Below are 20,978 nucleotides of genomic sequence, written 5' to 3'. Positions count from 1 at the left end.
ACTGTCTCCATATTGACTTTGTGGAGATGCCCTGATGAAATCAGTTGAGGTACATATTAGTTGTTGTGTGTTCATTCTCGCACGGGTTTGAGGCATATCTCACCACAAGCTGTGACGGTATGACAGTTGCCAAACTACTACTGCGAGAAATGATCCCATGATTTAGGATGCTGGGTCTCCTTGACTCAGATCAAGGAACTCCCCTCACGAACAAAGTGATACAGCTTTTATGTACCACATTAGGAAATGACCACCGATTTCACTGCAGTTACAGACCAGAAGCTTTAGGCATAGTGGAGAGGATGAATCGCATGTTCAAAGCCAAACTAGCTAAAGCCTGTGCTTCCATGTCCTTCAAATGGCCTGATACACTTTCCTTAGTACTTATGAGCATTCGAAGAACTCCATGCATCCGAACGGGACTCTCCCCCCAAGAAGTATTGGTAGGGAGAGCCATGAGACTTCTTTCAGTTACAACAGCACCTCCTGTGAATATCACAGATGACTTGATTCTCGAATATTGCAAAGGACTGCCTGATGTGGTGCATTTGATTTCCCACCAGGTTGACATTGCGACTCCATCTGTGAGAGAGGATCCATGCCATGATCCGAGCCATCCATGATACTGGATTTATATGAGAAAGCACATCTGCAAGTTGTGCTTTGAGGAGTGTTGGAGAGTACCCTACCATGCCCTCTTGTTCAGGGCTGGCTCTAGGGAGGTGTGACCGGGATATCCGCACTTGGCGCTTACTTGGAGGGGAGCTCCCTGCTTACAAATAATGCAGGTTTAAAAGTGCCTGCTGCAGAATTACTTGTACTTCCTGCAGTTTTCAGGCAACAATATACATGTCATGATAACCTGGTAATTAATGTTCCTGCTGGACAAGGATTTAAATTTTGCTTAGTGGCAGTTTCCACTCATGATAAAGTAGGGCAGGAGGTTAATATGCCTGCTGCAAAGAACATGTACTACGTAAATCACCAAATTGTACTTTATGAGGCTAAGGAAGTAGGTTATTGCTTTTGTCACAGAGATCCTTTTGTTACCTGCAGTTCATAAGTTACTGCTTTTATATATCACAATGAGCTATGCACTGTCATTAAAGATCTGCATGCAACACAATGGTCTTAAGTTACCACCCTGCCAAATACTTCAGAACTTCTGTTTTCTCCATGTCTTTCATTATCCTTATGCTGCTAAAAGGGTTTATTTGGGTAGAAATACATTCTTATTAATAATGCTAACTACTGTCGTACATTTTAAATCCAGACCAAACTCTTTTAAAATATACTGCCTTCTAGTATCAGTGGCATGTGACTCCTACACCGAGCAATCCTCATTGATTATGTAACATTTCCTATAGACTGTTTACACACTTATGATTCATTGGCTCTGTGTAACGTATGTGGTATGACATGCAGCGCTAGAGGTTTTTTGGGGTCAGTAAAGATTGTTGCACTGGGCGCCGCCAGCGCAAAAGCTGGCCCTGCTTTTGATCACCAACACTGCCATGAACTGTACCAGACAGCCAAACTGGATACATGCCTCCCATAGCAATAGGGTGAGATGGGCAGAGGAAGAAGCTGAGCCAACATCCTCTAATTCTCAGAGTACGCCCCAATTCGAAGTTATTGAGGCACCCAAAGAAGAAAGAGAGGGTCAGTCCAAGACTTCACAGTCTTCCACGGCAGACCCACTGCAGTCGCAAGCGGTAAACAGTGGTGCAGAGCCCATAGGCATAAATAGTGCCAGAGACTCCAGATTGAAGTTGCACATTTGCAGAGAGAGCCAGACCTCCCGGAACGCAAAGATTGAGACGAGCACCTCAGCATCAGAGAGCAGAATCAAGAGATAGAAGGCTCTGGTTCAGAGAACAAATCAATCACTCCTGATCCAAAAATCACCAGTACTTCAGGAGGAAAAGTGCATTGTGAGAAGAAGTGGTGAAAAATTCAAACCTGGCACAAGAGACTATTGTCTAAAAACTGAGAAACCAGAAACTATTAAAGAAGTGAGTGTTAAAAGAACAACAAGAACATCTTGAGATCTGTGTTGACAGACTAGACCTAAGCCCTAGCAAGGGCTCCAGGAGAGAACCAAAAGGGAATTATAAGTATTCAGGCCCAGACTGGACTTATTTTGCAAATAATTACATTGTGTTCAATGACTGCCTCATTGACCTTGATGATGCAAAAGATCAAAGGAGAGTAAATGCACTATACTGTGCGGTGTCTATACAATTATGTCCACCCGGAAGATACTCATGGTTCTTTTCATAGGACTCTCACGACTCATCCACTGTTGGTTTGATTTGACCTAAGCACACCTAAGTATCTGGGTGGGTTTAACCTTGAAAGGATCAAGGGAGCTCTTGGTGGTAATTGTTTAGGATCTATGAAGTAAATTTGCCTATATGTAACGCAGCCCAATATAGATTTTAGTTTATTAGTCATCTAACTAGCTGAGCCCCTCGCAACATTTCAAACAATAAGTGATGTTCATAGAGTGCATTATGCACTTTGACATCATAGATCAGGTCTCTCTTGGCTTTATGTATTGTAATAAAATATTACTTTACGTAAAAATAAAAAAACTAGGAATTCACTGAAAAAAAACAGAAGTTGAAGTGTGTAAGGAAATGCCTCCTTGGCATGGTTGCCCCCTGACTTTTTGCCTTTGCTGATGCTATGTTTACAATTGAAAGTGTGCTGAGGCCTGCTAACCAGGCCCCAGCACCAGTGTTCTTTCCCTAACCTGTACTTTTGTATCCACAATTGGCAGACCCTGGCATCCAGATAAGTCCCTTGTAACTGGTACTTCTAGTACCAAGGGCCCTGATGCCAAGGAAGGTCTCTAAGGGCTGCAGCATGTCTTATGCCACCCTGGAGACCTCTCACTCAGCACAGACACACTGCTTGCCAGCTTGTGTGTGCTAGTGAGGACAAAACGAGTAAGTCGACATGGCACTCCCCTCAGGGTGCCATGCCAGCCTCTCACTGCCTATGCAGTATAGGTAAGACACCCCTCTAGCAGGCCTTACAGCCCTAAGGCAGGGTGCACTATACCATAGGTGAGGGTACCAGTGCATGAGCATGGTACCCCTACAGTGTCTAAACAAAACCTTAGACATTGTAAGTGCAGGGTAGCCATAAGAGTATATGGTCTGGGAGTCTGTCAAACACGAACTCCACAGCACCATAATGGCTACACTGAAAACTGGGAAGTTTGGTATCAAACTTCTCAGCACAATAAATGCACACTGATGCCAGTGTACATTTTATTGTAAAATACACCCCAGAGGGCACCTTAGAGGTGCCCCCTGAAACTTAACCGACTATCTGTGTAGGCTGACTAGTTTTAGCAGCCTGCCACAAACCGAGACATGTTGCTGGCCCCATGGGGAGAGTGCCTTTGTCACTCTGAGGCCAGTAACAAAGCCTGCACTGGGTGGAGATGCTAACACCTCCCCCAGGCAGGAATTGTCACACCTGGCGGTGAGCCTCAAAGGCTCACCTCCTTTGTGCCAACCCAGCAGGACACTCCAGCTAGTGGAGTTGCCCGCCCCCTCCGGCCAGGCCCCACTTTTGGCGGCAAGGCCGGAGAAAATAATGAGAATAACAAGGAGGAGTCACTGGCCAGTCAGGACAGCCCCTAAGGTGTCCTGAGCTGAGGTGACTCTAACTTTTAGAAATCCTCCATCTTGCAGATGGAGGATTCCCCCAATAGGGTTAGGATTGTGACCCCCTCCCCTTGGGAGGAGGCACAAAAAGGGTGTACCCACCCTCAGGGCTAGTAGCCATTGGCTACTAACCCCCCAGACCTAAACACGCCCTTAAATTTAGTATTTAAGGGCTACCCTGAACCCTAGAAAATTAGATTCCTGCAACTACAAGAAGAAGGACTGCCTAGCTGAAAAACCCCTGCAGAGGAAGACCAGAAGACGACAACTGCCTTGGCTCCAGAAACTCACCGGCCTGTCTCCTGCCTTCCAAAGATCCTGCTCCAGCAACGCCTTCCAAAGGGACCAGCGACCTCGACATCCTCTGAGGACTGCCCCTGCTTCGAAAAGACAAGAAACTCCCGAGGACAGCGGACCTGCTCCAAGAAAAGCTGCAACTTTGTTTCCAGCAGCTTTAAAGAACCCTGCAAGCTCCCCGCAAGAAGCGTGAGACTTGCAACACTGCACCCGGCGACCCCGACTCGGCTGGTGGCGATCCAACACCTCAGGAGGGACCCCAGGACTACTCTAAGACTGTGAGTACAAAAACCTGTCCCCCCTGAGCCCCCACAGCGCCGCCTGCAGAGGGAATCCCGAGGCTTCCCCTGACCGCGACTCTTTGAATCCCAAGTCCCGACACCTGGGAGAGACCCTGCACCCGCAGCCCCCAGGACCTGAAGGACCGGACTTTCACTGGAGGAGTGACCCCCAGGAGTCCCTCTCCCTTGACCAAGTGGAGGTTTCCCCGAGGAACCCCCCCCCTTGCCTGCCTGCAGCGCTGAAGAGATCCCGAGATCTCTCATAGACTAACATTGCGAACCCGACGCCTGTTCCTACACTGCACCCGGCCGCCCCCGCGCTGCTGAGGGTGAAATCTCTGTGTGGGCTTGTGTCCCCCCCGGTGCCCTACAAAACCCCCCTGGTCTGCCCTCCGAAGACGCGGGTACTTACCTGCAAGCAGACCGGAACCGGGGCACCCCCTTCTCTCCATTCTAGCCTATGTGTTTTGGGCACCACTTTGAACTCTGCACCTGACCGGCCCTGAGCTGCTGGTGTGGTGACTTTGGGGTTGCTCTGAACCCCCAACGGTGGGCTACCTTGGACCAAGAACTGAACCCTGTAAGAGTCTTACTTACCTGGGAAAACTAACCAAAACTTACCTCCCCTAGGAACTGTGAAAATTGAACTAAGTGTCCACTTTTAAAACAGCTATTTGTCAATAACTTGAAAAGTATACATGCAATTTTTATGATTTAAAGTTCCTAAAGTACTTACCTGCAATACCTTTCAAATTAGATATTACATGTAGAAATTGAACCTGTGGTTCTTAAAATAAACTAAGAAAAGATATTTTTCTATACAAAAACCTATTGGCTGGATTTGTCTCTGAGTGTGTGTACCTCATTTATTGTCTATGTGTATGTACAACAAATGCTTAACACTACTCCTTGGATAAGCCTACTGCTCGACCACACTACCACAAAATAGAGCATTAGTATTATCTATTTTTACCACTATTTTACCTCTAAGGGGAACCCTTGGACTCTGTGCATGCTATTCCTTACTTTGAAATAGCACATACAGAGCCAACTTCCTACAAAGTAACATTATAGTTAGGTGTGAGAAAAAGACACAATTTCATTGAAAAAAAAACAAAGGTTAAAGTAACATTATAGTTAGGTGAACTTGTCAGTGACAACATCAACTTTCTTAACTCAGAATACTACCGAAATTCATCAATTATAGTTAGCAGAGCGAACTATAAATTGCACCCGCTATGCATTGCATATAACATCACTCATGATATATTCTGTGACATAACTGATGACATCTCAAATGACATCATTGATGACATCATTCAGTTAATGTGCATATTTGTTTTATAGTTTACATAGTGGTGGGTAACTACCATATTGCTTTTCTACCTAATTTTGTACAGCATGTGTCCATCTAATGGGTGTAACTTAATATACAAAACACATGCTTTTCATGCATCATAGGTGTGTAGAGGTTCTAAACACCTTATAAATCTTTGTATTGAAGAGTAACTTAGTGCAGATGACAGTTAACTACTTGTGCCCAGTATGTTGCACACAAGGTTTTTGGTTCTACCGAAAATGTTTCCAAAAAAGTCAGAGATTCTTTGTAGTAGATACTAAGGCCCTCATTTGGACATTGGTGGTAAAAACTACCTACCTCCACGGTGACAGCTGCCAAAAGACCGTCGCCGCGGCTACCATCCCTCCGCCATAATATGACCACAGCCGGATTCCCACCACAAGAATGGCAGAAATCCGGCTGTGGCCATACTGGCGGGTGGCGGTAAGGTGGCACTGCTACCATCAGCAGCACCACGCCAGTAGACCGCCGCCAGCCGTATTATAACAAATAATATGGCCTGGCGGTGTTCTGGTGGCAGTAGCAGCGCCCCGCCCCCTGCTGGAAGACCCCCTGGATTCAGGTACGTCAGGTCTCTGACAGGGGAGGCGGGTGGGGGGTGTTGTGTGTTTTTGTGGGGGTGTGTGCATGTATGTGTGAGTGTGGGTGAATGCGAGTGTGTGTGTGTGTGGTGATGTTTGCATGCGTGTGAGTGCGTGTATGTATGGGAATGTGTATGTGTGTCAGCGTGTATGTTATGTGCGTGCGGATGTATGCATGCGTGTATGTATGTGTGGATGAGTGTCTGTCTGCGTGTGTGTTTTGGGGGCGTGGATGGTAGGTGGGGTGGGGGCGTCTGGGGAGTTGTTGGGGCAGTGGGGACCTCCTATCAGTGACAGGGAAGGAATAATATAGGATAGGCCATATTAAGATCACTCTAATTGTTGTTTGGGCAGCCCCCTCACAAGGGCTTTTCAGCCAAAGTAAAAGGAGAACTTGGGCCCACCACCTAATGGTCGGCCCTGTTGTATATTTATATACTGAAGTTACAGTGTTTACGAAGTTGCCATGACAATTAGAATGGGGGGAATGGAATGCAGATGGACGAAGTGACAGTTGCTGAGGACTGATCTCTGAGTCGGCTGTGTGTACATCATACTAAATAAAGATGTAACGTTTGGATTGGTATCCAGTGATATTTTGGAAGAGAAAGAGACGTTTTAGTGGCGACGAGGACGGGATCAACAGATGACAGCCGGCTCAGTAAACAATGGTATGCATTGGTGGCATCTGCGTGGGAACTGTGTGCTTTTGCTAACGAGGTGACACATGTTTGACCGGGCTACAGCTGTTGCATAGCCGATTAAATCTGTGGAGCAGTGTACACGTGTTTGTTTAACATCGCGGAAGAAGTCTTAGGAAAGACGCAGCGCCATTGTCGGAGTGTGTGGAGGGAAAACACACGTTTATTTTTTTTTGCAGTGTTGTGCCGACGTGGAGCAAGGAGTTTTCACGGGAACGTGTCACAAGTTGAATGAGACGTGTGGAGCGCAAACACGGGGAGCGTGAGCACGGAGAGCCACGCAACGTTTGCTGTTGACTCGACGAGTAACAATAGAGAACTTGAAGGTACACACTGAGCGGGTGTACAGAGGAAGGCCTGGCACTCACTTGGTTAGGAGTTGAAGAGAACGTCGCAGAAAACTCATGTAGCTCGTTCCTTGTGTTCTGTTGGCACTGACGCTAGCACCCTATGCCGATAAATAAACTGAAAGTGAAGAAGGACTTCCGTTCAGTGTTGCCATAGAAAAGAAAAAAATACTTATTTGTGAAAAGAAGTGAAAGTGCAGACAACGGTGACGACTTTGTTTATGTCAGTTATTATTTTGGTGGAAAAATTTTCATAGATAAAATAAACAATCTACTTATACATACATACATATACACATACATAAAAAAAAAATGCAATCAATTTTACCACCACCTACATTTTTAGAAGGTCCTGGGAACCCAATTATGCAATGGGAAGATTGGCTTGAAGCATTTGAAACTTATCTAGAAGCAATGGATGGGTGTGCTTTCACTGCTAGAAGAAAATTGGCCATATTGAAACACAACTTGGGTGTTGAAGGTAGAAAAGTTTTAAAAACATTACCAGGTATTATAGGTACAGAACAAAGCAATATTGAGAATTCGGATATGGAAGAGGAATTACTAGATGAATATGATGTGGCGATAGGAGCATTGGAAGAACACTTCGGTAGGAAAGTAAGTGTAGTTGTAGAGAGACAAATGTTATTCTCGTGCACAAGGTGTAGATGAATCCATTGATCAATTTGTGGCTGCCTTACATAATTTAGCCATTACATGTAAATTTAAAGGTCTGCAAGACAAAATTATTCGAGATCAATTAATTAATAGAACGAGTAATGTCAAAATCAAAGAAAAGTTACTAGGGATGAAAGAACCAACATTAGAAAAAGCTATTATTGTGGCTAAAAGAGTAGAAAATACATCTAAGTATGTAAATGAATTACATAATCGAGACAGTGTTTGCAAAATAAGAGACGAGTTTTAGAAATAAATTCAAGGAAGAAGAAAAAAGAAACTCAACAATGAATGAGAATTATAAGAGAACATGTTATCGTGGGAGTGTAAAACATTTAGCATCAGTTAGAAATTGTCCTGCAACAAAAGTGAAGTGCTACAAGTGCAAAAGAATAGGTCATCTTGCTAAAGTCTGTAGAAGTGAAGGGAATATTACCAAAGTGAATTGTGTATCTGACCAAGGAAATATTAATAAAGTTTATGAGGAAGGAAAGTCAGACTCGGAAGATGAGGTAGAAGTGTTGATGGTTCAGGACGGAGAAGAAATTTTAAAACTAGAATCCTATGATACAGAATTTCACCCTCCAAAGTGTTCTGTAAAGATATGTGGGAAAGAAATATGTATGTGGGCGGATTCTTGTTCCCCTTATACACTAGTTAGTAAGGATGTATGGTATGATTTGGGGGGCATGGAGCTACAAGAGACAAGCATGCAGCCTGAAGGTTATGGTGGAGGTAAAATACTGATAATTGGATGTTTTGAAACCAAAATATCATTTAAGGACAGAAGTGCTAAATGTATAATTTATGTTGTTGATAAAGGAAAGTTGTTGTTAGGATGGAGAGATCAACATGCTTTAGGTATTACATCAGATCCTAATAGGGAAGATCAAGTATTATCAACAGCTTCTGATGATATAACCACATGGGCACAGAAATTTCCAACGTTATTTAGTACAAATTTGGGTTGTTTAAAAAAATGTGTGCACAAAATTATATTGAAGGAAAATATTACTCCAATTGCTCACAAAGTTAGAAGTGTACCTTTGGTGTTGAGGGGTCCTCTAAAGGAGGAATTAGAGAGATTGTGTAAACTCAATATAGTTGAACCAATTTAGGCGTCTGATTGGTTAAGTCCAATTGTTTTAGTAAGGAAACCGAATGGAGAAAGATATGGATGTGTGTGGACTTGAGGGACTTAAACAAGTGCATATGGATTGATCGCCATCCTTTACCCAACATTGCAGAGTTATTATCAGGTGTGTCTGAAGGAAGATATTTTTCAATGATTGACCTGTCAAATGCTTACCATCAAATTATGTTACATGAAGATTCTCGTCATTTGACATCATTTGTTACGCCAGAAGGTGCATCACGTTTTAAAAGAATGCCATTCGGATTGGCATCTGCCTCAGCTGTTTTTCAGCATGTGATGCAAAAATTGTTGGGAGGTGTAAAACAAGTAAGATTTTTTCAGGATGATATTTTGATTTGGGGTGTTGACAAACAAGACCATGACAGAATTTTATATGATGTGTTGTGCATACTAGATAAAGCTGGTGTGACTGTTGAATTGAATAAATGCAAATTTGCTATTCGAGAAGTAGAATACTTAGGTCATACATTGTCAGAACAAGGTATAAAACCCAAACATAAATTAATGGAGGCTATTGAGAGGGCTCCAAAGCCATTGGATAAGGATCAGCTACGATCATTTCTAGGTCTGGCTGAATTTTATTCAAAGTTTGCAGACCATTTTGCGGATAAAGTTAGACCTTTGAGTGAATTCATGAGCAAGGGTTGTAAGTTTGTATGGTCAACAGAATGTGAAAAAGCCTTTAAGAATATAAAGGATTGTATTATAAATGCAATAGCCTTAGCACCATATAAACCAGGTGATAAACTAATTATTGCAACTGATGGGGAGTATGTAGGGTCTAGGTGCTGTTCTTATGCAGAGGAATAAATATGGTCATGAAAGAATAATTGCATTTGCTTCAAGGACGTTAAGAGGTGCAGAATTAAATTATTCAACTATTGAGAAGGAAACTATGGCGTGTTGGTGGGGTATTCAACACTTTAGAAATGTTGTATGGGGTGTCGATTTTGAACTTTGGACTGACCATAAGCCATTAATTGACGTATTTACAACAAAAGGTGCAGGAAGGGCTACTCCACGCGTTGCAAAATGGCTATTCAGATTACAGGAATATACATTCACAACAAAATATATTCCTGGAATAAAAAATGTCAATGCAGATTTTTTATCTCGATGTCCATTAGATGAAATGAACCATGTGGAGGAAGATGATATTTTAGTGGGAGATAAAGTAAATGCAAGTCTCAAAGCACTATCAGAACAAGAATGGAGACTTGCAATAGAGGAGGATGAAATTTGTCAGAAGATAATACATTTTTTGCCAAAGCGTTGGAAGTGGGAATGGAACAAATTAGATGAGATTTTCAATTATAAGTCTATTTGGACAGAATTGTCATGCATTAACAGAATTTTAAGACGTGGTGACCGGTTATTAGTGCCAAAATCATTACGGTGTAGAGTATTAACTGCGCTTCATGAGGGTCATGGTGGGATGTCTGCTATGAAACGCAAAGTTCGATTGGATTTTTGGTGGCCAGGTTTAGATCATGATGTGGAAAGATTTGTAAGGGAATGCGTTGCATGTGCGCATAGTGATAAGTCTCACAGTCCAGTTAATACGCGATAACAGCTATAGATTATCCTGAATGTGCTTGGCAGAGATTGGGTAAAGATGTGTGTGGACCTTTTGATATATTAGAAAGTGAGAGTAGGTATGCTGTGGTGTTGATGGACTACTATTCCAAATGGCCAGAAGTTACTTTTGTTAGAGAAGTAAAAACAAAAGTAATTATAGAATTTTGTAAAGAAGTGTTCAGGAGAGAAGGATATCCGGAGATTTTGGTTTCTGATAATGGTCCACAATTTGTAGCAAGAGAATTTGAGGAATTTCTAAAACAGTGTGGAATTTCGCACAGAAGAACTGCTGTATATCATCCACGTGAGAATGGTCTTGCTGAAATAAAACAACAAAAATATTGTTCAAAGGGAAAAGAACATACAATAAAAAATGAAAATTTACGTTGGAATATAGATGTAGTAAAAGTAAGAAGATTCTAGGATTATAAGAAAGGTGAATCAAAATGGTCTGATCCTAAGAAAGTTCGGAAAGTAATGAAATATTCAGTGATTTTGGATGATGGGAAGAGATGGAATGTAAGGAATGTTGTGAAATGTAGCAATTTAGAAACAAACAAGTTTGGAAAAGACAATTGTGAATTAATAACAAAACAAACAGATGTAAATAAAGATGTTATGGAATATAAAGGGAAAAGTTATGAAGGAGTAAAGTTACAGAGGAGCAATCGTCAAAGGAGAATTCCAGGGAGATATAGAGAATTAATTTAAACATTGTATTAATATAATATGTAAATAGTTAATGTACCATTTTTTGTGATACCGTTATGTTTTATGTTGTTAATAAGGGAGATATGTTGTATATTTATATACTCAAGTGACAGTGTTTACGAAGTTGCCATGACAATTAGAATGGAAGAATGGAATGCAGATGGACGAAGTGACAGTTGCTGAGGACTGATCTCTGAGCCAGCTGTGTGCACATCATACTAAATAAAGATTTAATGTTTGGATTGGTATCCAGTGATATTTTGGAAGAGAAAGAGACGTTTTAGGCCCGTCAGGCCATAATCTTTGGCTGCAATCAGACTGCATAGCAGTGTTTCCGTGCAGGTTGACAGGAAAACATTGAGGGAATCCCAGGTGGGAATCTCACCAATGCCTTTCTCACACATGTGTGAGCCTGTAGGAGCACTTTCAGCTCTGCTCTGACAGATCCGTCCGTCAGCACGAAGGGACATCACCTGGAGGACCCACACTGTACCATGGACGCACTTGGCCTGAAGCCTACAGCGCAGGGAGCCTCGCTAATCGCCGCAACTAGCTGCAAGCAGGAGTGATTATATCAATGGGGATAGCGAGGCAATAAATAATATTTTAGCCACAAATCATGTACAACAGTTAAGCATGAAACAGAATGCAGTGACTCAACTAACGAGCAGTGAAGAAGGAACAAAAATGGACGATACACACATAAATACACCAGACTATTACTTGAATGGTTTACATAAAGGTCGGAATTACCTGGCCCACTTAAAATCAGGGCCTAAATATCATTCAATGTCAACGTGCCATTCAGTTTTAATAAATACGTCCACAGAGTATGCAGTGCTACATATCACGGACATTACCCGAAGGTGTTACAGTGCTTTAGAGAACAAATTGCATAAATCGAAAATTGAATTAGATCAGTGTGAAAGAAAAAAAAAACCGAAAGGTAATACTAAATTAAATCAAGAATCACACACTTAAGTGCAAGCAGCAAATCAATGTTTGTGTAAAAAAATAAACAAGATCACTACACGCTTGTCATTTTTGCAACTAAACAAGTTATATAATATTGCACGGAAAGGGAGAATTCCTATCCAAATTGTGAGCTACTTTTGCGGCCAAGGTAGAACAAGCAATGGTGTAGAGCATTCGTCGTTCTAGTGTTCGTCCATGTTTGGCAGGGTCATATATAAACACTTCCGCTCTAATGATCTCATCACGTAACTAGCCACCATGAAATGAAAGATGGCTGTATTTCTAGTTCACATAGAATGTTTACTCATCTCCACGTTTGGAATGTTAACCCGTCCACAGATTTGTGGTGAACAACCTTCGCTACATGCCAACTCCACATTCGTCGTCGAGCACAATTCTGCCTTTAAAGTAAAGCAAACGTCTAACGTGACAGTTATGTTAAAAGATGGCTGCCACTCGTAGCTGATCCCGGAGTAAGGAAAAAATCGTTCTAAGATGGCTGCAAACGGACCGAGCTAACGAGAGCAAGTAGCATGCTCGAGGGGTGTCGATTGAAGATATCCGCACACAGCAGCAAGGGCGAGAAGACCTTGTGATCCTGTTCTCTTTCGCTGTTCGCAGTTTGAACATGGCACACGAAATCCATGTTTCTCTTTACTGGCTACGATACTTCCACTGAGTTCATTTTATCTACTCTGCAATGAGCACCCGCAAAGAATCAACTTCCGGTGTCTAAGTAGGCGTGTTGACGTCAGGTATTGACGCACGTATAAATAGAGCGTGTGCGCGGACCGGCCCTCTTCCCCTATACCCCGGCTGTTAGTGCTGTGTGTGTGAGTGTGTGCTCCTGGCCTCGGCACACATTTCTTATTATTAAAAAATAAAAAAACAAAAAAAAAGCACAAAATCGAAAACTTTAATAAAAAGTCTTTAATTTCTTTTCCTGACCCAAAAAAATTGAATATCCAAAAAACTGAAAGTAATTAAACCAACAACCGGTGAAGCGAAGAATCCGAGCCTTCGGGACCCCAGCAGCTAAGGCAGGAGTCTGGCAGCAATCCACGGACGAATTTGTCGCGTTTGAATATCAACCTCAACCGACGCAGTCGCGCGTGATCCCGCGGAACCGGTAACGTTTGCATGCCCGTCACAATATCCGTCGCGCGGCCCTGTCCTCTGAACGCTCTCCGGCCATGAACAGCCAGGGTAGCCCTACGGGCGGCCTTTTTGCTGCCTGGTTTCTCAAAGCAGGCTTAGTTGTGAGATCCATGGACGAATCCGTGCTGTCGGCGTAGTCTGTGACCAGACTTGAGCCACATATATCTCCGCCTGTACTCGATAGGTGCGTGTTTTGCATATGGATGCTGTGCTGATGTGCACTACAGGGGCGTAGCTTCATCGGTGCTGCTGGTGCAGAGGGACGTGGGCACACTCTACCCCAATTACTGGTGTATTTTATAATTGAATCAGCAACCTCGAGGGTGGGGACGTTTCATTCTGTACGCTAGGGCCCATGGCACTCTGGTCACGCTACTGCTGCAGTTACCTTTGCGTGCTTGAATCGTAGGAATGCCGAGTGAATCGCAGTGTTTGCCATATGGAAGTTCATGGATGGTGTTTCAACGTCTACGGCATATTTTCCCTGTGTGTTTCTCCTGTGCTGACATCTGCCGCCGAGATGTGTGTGAAGTATGTCTGTTGCTGTAATGATTGCACGTGGTAGAGCGGCCTTGTACTGTGCTCGTCATGGTTGGTGATGGGTGAGCATCATCCCGGAAGGCGAAGCCATGCGAGTTTCTCCTACATATTAACGTTACTCCTCTCAAGTGTCAGAAAACTACCCACCCTCCCTGCATGTACGGCTGCGTTTTCCTAGCTTGTAGGGACCAAGTTATTTTGCCTGCTATGCTTCTATTAGGGTGACTGTTTAATTTTCTTCTGCAGAGAAAGTAGAGCGTCTGGTGCTGCCCTCCCTGTGCAGGATGAATCCGAGCGCCCCTAGTTACCCAATGGCCTCGCTCTACGTCGGGGACCTGCACCAAGACGTGACGGAGGCCATGCTTTACGAGAAGTTTAGCCCGGCTGGGCCCATCCTCTCGATTCGCGTCTGCAGGGACATGATCACTCGCCGCTCTCTGGGCTATGCATATGTTAACTTTCAGCAGCCTGCCGACGGTAAGTGCTTTGCGACCATGGCTTAGCATTTTGTCACAAATGTATTGCACGCATGCCGAAGCACTGTTTGAAAACACTTGAACACTACCCATGTCTACTACAAGTGGGAGGGGCTCGTGGTTTTTGCATGTTAGATGCTTTAACACATGTAGTGTTGCTTGACTAATCAGCCTTTACTTTTTGACTTCTGCTCAGATGTCACGTGTTGTACAAGTACTTAGATTAATTAAGTTGCAACAGGGGAGCCCACGGTGTTTGACAGTTATGCAGTCTTGTGCAGTGACATATTTATTCTATCATGTGAGCGTGGAACAGGCAGTATAGGTGATAATTCCATTATTGAATGGTATATATAAACCTGTGTTTGGGTATGTGCCTTGTTTTTGCAGTGAACAACAGAGAGCAGGGAAATGCGCTTAATTTCTGTGTTGAAGTCCAGTAATTATCAAAATAGTTTTGCTGTGCCTCTGACTTTGCACGTTTCAGAGGCTGGATCTGTTGTTTTATTTGACATGAATGTCTAGGGCGTTTAGAAAACACACTTCAAGCGTTTTGATTGTGCACAGATGCTCGTATGCTTACACGAATGCAATATTTGTTTACCGGTATTGTATTTTCGTGAGTGCTTTAAGAAGGAATTTCACTGCTTAGACCTGTGGGGACAAGTGAAAGTAGCAACTGCGTGCCTTTATGGGTAGCCGTTTGACTTTGTGTTGTAGGCGGTTACACGTGACTTACGTCCCGTTCTTATGTCATGTTTAGATTAAATTTCTCGCACAGTAAATGTATGCACTGTTAAACGATTTTGCCAAACTCTACGTTTTGTTTATGAATTAAAATAATTCCCGAGTCGCATATGGTCCCTTGGTCTGTACTTGCTGTAAACATGGTCTCATTTTCCTTACACCGCTCCAGCCCTGAACAGGGTCATATCAAAGAACTCCGCGAACAGCATGAATTAAATTGTTTTTATTGCCAACGTTACCTATCGAATGCAACTTTAAGCGGAGTTCCTGTCTGGCTAAACTGGTCTCACAATTTTGAATGGAAATGTCTTTTTATTAATTCGAAGATGCATAACTACATGGAGTCTGGACTGTATAACCATTTTTTACGAGAAGGCTGTCATTTCTGTTTGTGCTGCAACAATGTTACGAACAGTAGCTGTTAATATGGCTTTCATTATGATTACATTTCACTTTATAGCACTTTGGTTCTCTCCCCTCTTTAGGTAATGTGTCAAAAGTGCTGACGTTTAATTGACAATGCAGTCAGCGTCTGTTACATGTATGATGGGCGCAGCTTTATGTTTTTACTTAATTCATATTGATGAATTCATTCATCCTCCCTGGACCACTCGTAATTAGGTCCTCAAACATGCATCAAGATGAAATTAATTTTGTGAAATTTCACAGAGAAAAAAACTAATTTACGTGGTGGTGTTTTTTTTTCCTTCGGTCTAACCTTGTCGCAGCTCAGTGGAGTATTGGTCTCTCCTCCCGCACTCTTGTCTGTTTGTCGTTCTGCTTCCACTTAAGTGACTGCGTTGACCTGCATGGGAGACTAATGCGCTCCCAACCAGGTTTCTTGCTCCAGTGTGCTTGTGCTGCATGTTTTAGCACAGTGGTTCCCAACCTTTTGACTCCTGAGGAACCCCTCTGAATCACTACTGTAAGCCAGGGACCCCGCAAACGATTTAAATTTCAAACATTAAAACAGTAATTCACAAAATACACAAGCAAGTGCACACCAAACAAATACCCGAATTACTAAAGAAATTATTATATCATATTGAAAACATGCAAAAATCGAAAAATGTCATTGGAAAGGATGGCGCTGCATCTCGGCAACTAACTTTTCAATTCTTGGTTTTATTTAGGAAAACTGAATCCGCAGGTCAGATTATACATTTCCCAAGCGATTTATGTTTTTATTTTTTATGTACGTAAGATCTGAGAGAGGTTTTTTACATAAATATGTGGTGGGGAAAGGAAGTAAAACCATAAAGGCCTCTCATCTCTCAATAGCCTCTGCCACATGTGATATATTTGTTTTACAGCACCTCTCATACAAGTGTAGGGTGTCAGAGCACTTTACACGGGACTACAAGGTGTAGGATTCAGATCATCCACACTGGTAGGCATTTTCTAAGAGTGCTTTGTCTGGAGAAGCACAAACTCAGGATTCAGAACATAACACAGCGGTTAGCGTTGACTTCCTGCCAGCCCAGGTCTGCGGATCCCCTGGCAATGTCACAGGCCCCTGGGGGGCTGCGGGCCACGTGCTGGGAACTGCTTTTTTAGCACATTAAACCCAGACCTACACGCTTTGCCAGTGCTTGTTACTGTCAAGGGTGTGATTTGTCTGAATCTCTCAAAACATTTGATTGTAGGCCTAGAGGAGTAAGTTGATGCAAAACCCCTACATTGTAATATTGCCTAGGGCAGTGATTGTTAACCTTTTGAACCTTGTGCCCAGCTTCTCACGCCACCCCCACCCCAAACGCACCCCAAAAAAATACTGGGTACTCCCATCCAATCATTATTAAAATCTGGGGCCCCCACTGAAATTCATTTTTAGGTCGAGCGAGTAAGCGCTTGCACCATATTTTAAGTATTCAGTGGGCTTTTAACCACGCCCACCTCCTGCCCATCACTTTCACTCGTCCCTGGGCTTGCCTTTCAAAAATCTGTTTGTCATTGGTAAATGCTTTGTCCCGCCTTGGGGCGGTTTAGTTATCGCTTTGCAGACTGACCCTTTTACACACATTATTGCACGATTGCCGAATGTTTTACTGTAAGCGAACTGCTTTTTAGGTCGAACATAGTGCGTAGGCACTGCTTTTCTGAGGTGTTGTAATCTGTATGTGGGCTTCAACCATGCCTACCACTTTCATTTGTTCCATGGCCTGCCTTTCAAAATGCACATGCTTTCATGGGTAAATGCTTCACATTTGTCCTGCCTTCAGGCTGCTTTATTACTGCTTTACATGGATGATTGTAGGATCGGTCACAGAGCTTCACCTGGCGCACCATTTTTTTCCCTTTTGAATAGCCGCTTCATGCTGCTTGGCCGTATGTTTCTCTGCTGTTTGGGGCATGTCACTATGGTGCGCTTCGTGCTGTGTGGCATAAGTTGTTTCTATATTGTTTGGGGCATGCCGCTATGGCACTGGTTCACAGTGCTGGCCGCATGGTGTGTTTTTTTTCATTGTTTTGGGCATTCTGCTGTCGTGTTGCTTCATTCCTTGTTTTGGGCATGTAACCATATTGTTATTGTTTACATTTTTTACATTTCATATGCTTTACTTATTCTTGCATTCTGGGTGTTTGCTTTTTTTTTTCCCAAGGTTGTTGTTACTTATTTCACACTGGCATATTACTGTCATCTCCCCACCCTCATAACTGATTTCCCATTTTCTAGTTCTCCAGTGCCGCAATGTCATACGAATGGCAATAGTGCAATGCAAATTTTAGCACTCCTCTGCATTTAAAAACAAACAAAAAAAACAATGCCATTTTCAACGCCAATACCTCTAACTTTCATGAATACGAAACCTAATGCATTGTAAATGCATGTTTTTCGTGTCTCTTCTTTGTGCTCATGGCGGCCATGGCTCTTTGAATTGTCTTGCACTGCCGGCCCCCCAGCACCTCCCACCTGTCCCTGAGTTTCCAGTTCATGTCTGCTCCTCCCCGCCTCCCTCCCCACGCTGCTGCTAGTTTCTTTTGCCTCTTCTTCATGCGCATGGCGGCCAGGGTGCTTTGAACAGACTCGCACTGCCCTATATTGATTTTAAAAGATTATTTTACACATATTAGTCTTTTCTCCCCTACCTTTTCCGCCCACTACCTCGAGTCCTCAGCCAGTTTCTTTCTGCCACATGGATCATGCCTGCAGCCTCTTACTTCCCCCAGGCACACACTCACTTCAGCTCAACACCCACCTCTCCGACCGCCTTTGTGCTGACGTCTACCCCCCATACCACTCGTTCCTTTCGATCCTAGTGCTACCATAGACCCTCTTCTCCTCATCAGTTCTCTTCCCCTCTGCCACGGAATCCCACATTCATAGGTGTAGCCCCAGGGCACCGGTGCTGCTGAATGCCAGACACTGACACATGTGGAGCCCAGATGTGATTTTTACCAAACATGGATGGTTGATGGGCCCTTAGTGCGCCCTGCTCTCTCTCTGGGAGTGCTCCTCCTCTATCTGGACCCGGGTGCCTGTCAGCTGTCTCCACGGAGGGTGACTGGGTGAACAGTCTGCAGACAAGGGTTGCATGAGGCAGGACGGTTACCAGTCCCAAACCTCATAGCCCGACCTCTCCCTAGAGAGTAAGGGAGTGCGTGCGCATGGCTGTCCCACCGTGCAATACTCATGGTATTTGTATAAGTCTTTGTGTATGTGTACCCCTTTCCAGGTTCCTACACAACTTGACCTTTCTGTGAAATATAGCATGCCTGTCTCCTATCGCTCCCCCTCCACAATGTTGCTCTTCTCACCCTTGATTTTGTCTCTCCCCGTTATGCCACTCTTCTGCATCGCTCTCATGTTCCTCTCCCTTATCTCTACAAAGTGCTGTCAGCAGATACTTAGTTTCATGAAGTGCCACAAATGTATTGGATAACTTTACATTAGCACCAGCCGAATTACACAAGATTTTGTTCAATTTTTACACACAGGTACTTGTTCGTGGGCTTGCCTTGCACCTGGGGGTAGTTTGCATTTGTATTTTAAGGGCCTTGTTTAATAATAAAAAATTAAAAATAATTTTTATTTTATATATATATATATATATTTTCCAGTAGGCCTACTAACCCTTTAGTTAGATGCAGAGCCACTGGAATTAAGTGACCAAAAGGACCAAAATATGCAGCAGGGTTGACCAATTAAGGTGGCAAAAGGAGCCCAGTTATAAATTTACTATGCCAATAACTCTAACTCAAGTAAATGTGAGATCTATTCCATTGCAAATGCTTGTGGTCTAAGTAATTCTGATGATTTTAACTGCAGTTCAATACAGAAGCAAATATTCTTCAAATACAGAATTTAATTTGCATACAAATATAAAAAGAAAAAAAAGAAATTAAACGGAAGTTTCGAGCTTTTCTAATTCAGTTTAGGCCACCCATCGTCCATACCACATTCTCTTGATGCCTGTGCACTACTGCTGCAAATCAATCTGAAGAAACCAACTTAATTTTAGCCTCCAATTTCAAATTCCTTAAGATTTATTGGATATTTTAGAATTGTCTGTTACGTTTTGCTTTTTATTTATATACCTTATTAATATGATATTTAAGTTTCTAAATAGTCTTGGACCCCTGAGTAGGTATTGTGGCCACCCCAGTGGTCCCCGGACCACGGGCTAAGAAACTGCTAGCCTAGAGGGCTACCCTATTCTACATAATATTGTCATTTTATCAACTTAAAGCAATACTGACAGATTACCCTTAATTATAATTGATCAGGAAATTCATTATTGTGCAATAGAGCATGATTCCTGTTCCACACAGCTGTCTGAATTGTGTGTGTTGGGAGTCACTAATCGTAATTTTCAGGACTAGGGTTTTTAGCGTCTCCAAGTAAATCCTTTTACTGGGTCCTAGTTCTGTAATATCCACCTAGAAGTGTTTTTTTTTTTAAATATATTCCCAGAGTTGTTCGCATTTTTGGAAGTATTTTTGGTGTATGCAAGCAAACAGAGAATTGTGTCCAAAGTAAAACCAGAATATTGGAATTTTCATTGATAAACAATTGTTGACTAGAATGGACGAGAGCATAAGAAATTCAGCTTTAATGGGTTTTGTGAGTAAGGTCAAATCATCCGCTACTGAACATTGACTAGACCTTAGCTTGACGAACAGGCTCATTGTGAGAGATTTTCCTGTGCAGTTGTGTATCATAAGAGCATTATCATTAGTGATATGGGAATCTTAAAGAAAGCTTCTAATTGATTCAAGATGACTGCTAAACAGTGAGGGGGCAAAATAAATCACCAAGCGGTTTGATTGGTAGCCTAATTAATGAGGTAACCTATTTTGATCTTTTGCAATTGATTAGTGAGACCCACATTAAACGTGTTCAAAAAAGTCCTCACCAATGCAAGTTTTAATTTTAATTCGAGCACAATACTGGCATGGGAAATGGAGCTAAAGTCTGACACTAGAAGTTTAATTGTCTGGAGTTGGTGTGTCCTGCCTTTCTGCCGTTAGGAGAAAAAGAGATCTAACCTCATGGGATGTCAGGCATTTGACGTCTCAATCTTGACCAAAGTCTCTGAATCTCTTAATGGCCGATAGCTGTGCCCCATGGTGCTGAACGTTTGCGAATTATTTGCTTTACATTTTGTATGGAAAAAAAAAATATATATATATATATATATATATATGTATATGTGTCTGTAGCTTTGCATGTATATATTTGCTGTTTATAGATTGACGATTCTTTGT

The 20,978-nt window shown here is 42.8% G+C and overlaps 1 protein-coding gene across 1 annotated transcript in view; it reads left to right on the top strand.

Moving 5' to 3' along the window:
• Positions 1-12,574: 12,574 nt before the first annotated feature.
• The window catches only part of PABPC1 (poly(A) binding protein cytoplasmic 1), a 300,149-nt gene continuing 291,745 nt past the window's right edge, over positions 12,575-20,978 (top strand). The window contains exons 1-2 of the mRNA XM_069220563.1: positions 12,575-13,477; positions 14,293-14,523. Coding sequence (XP_069076664.1) covers positions 14,331-14,523 — 193 coding nt within the window. The 5' untranslated portion in view covers positions 12,575-13,477; positions 14,293-14,330. The remainder of the gene's footprint in view (positions 13,478-14,292; positions 14,524-20,978) is intronic.

The sequence above is a fragment of the Pleurodeles waltl genome, chromosome 2_2 (assembly GCF_031143425.1).
Source record: "Pleurodeles waltl isolate 20211129_DDA chromosome 2_2, aPleWal1.hap1.20221129, whole genome shotgun sequence".
Taxonomy (NCBI): domain Eukaryota; kingdom Metazoa; phylum Chordata; class Amphibia; order Caudata; family Salamandridae; genus Pleurodeles; species Pleurodeles waltl.
This window is presented reverse-complemented; position numbering and strand designations above follow the sequence as displayed.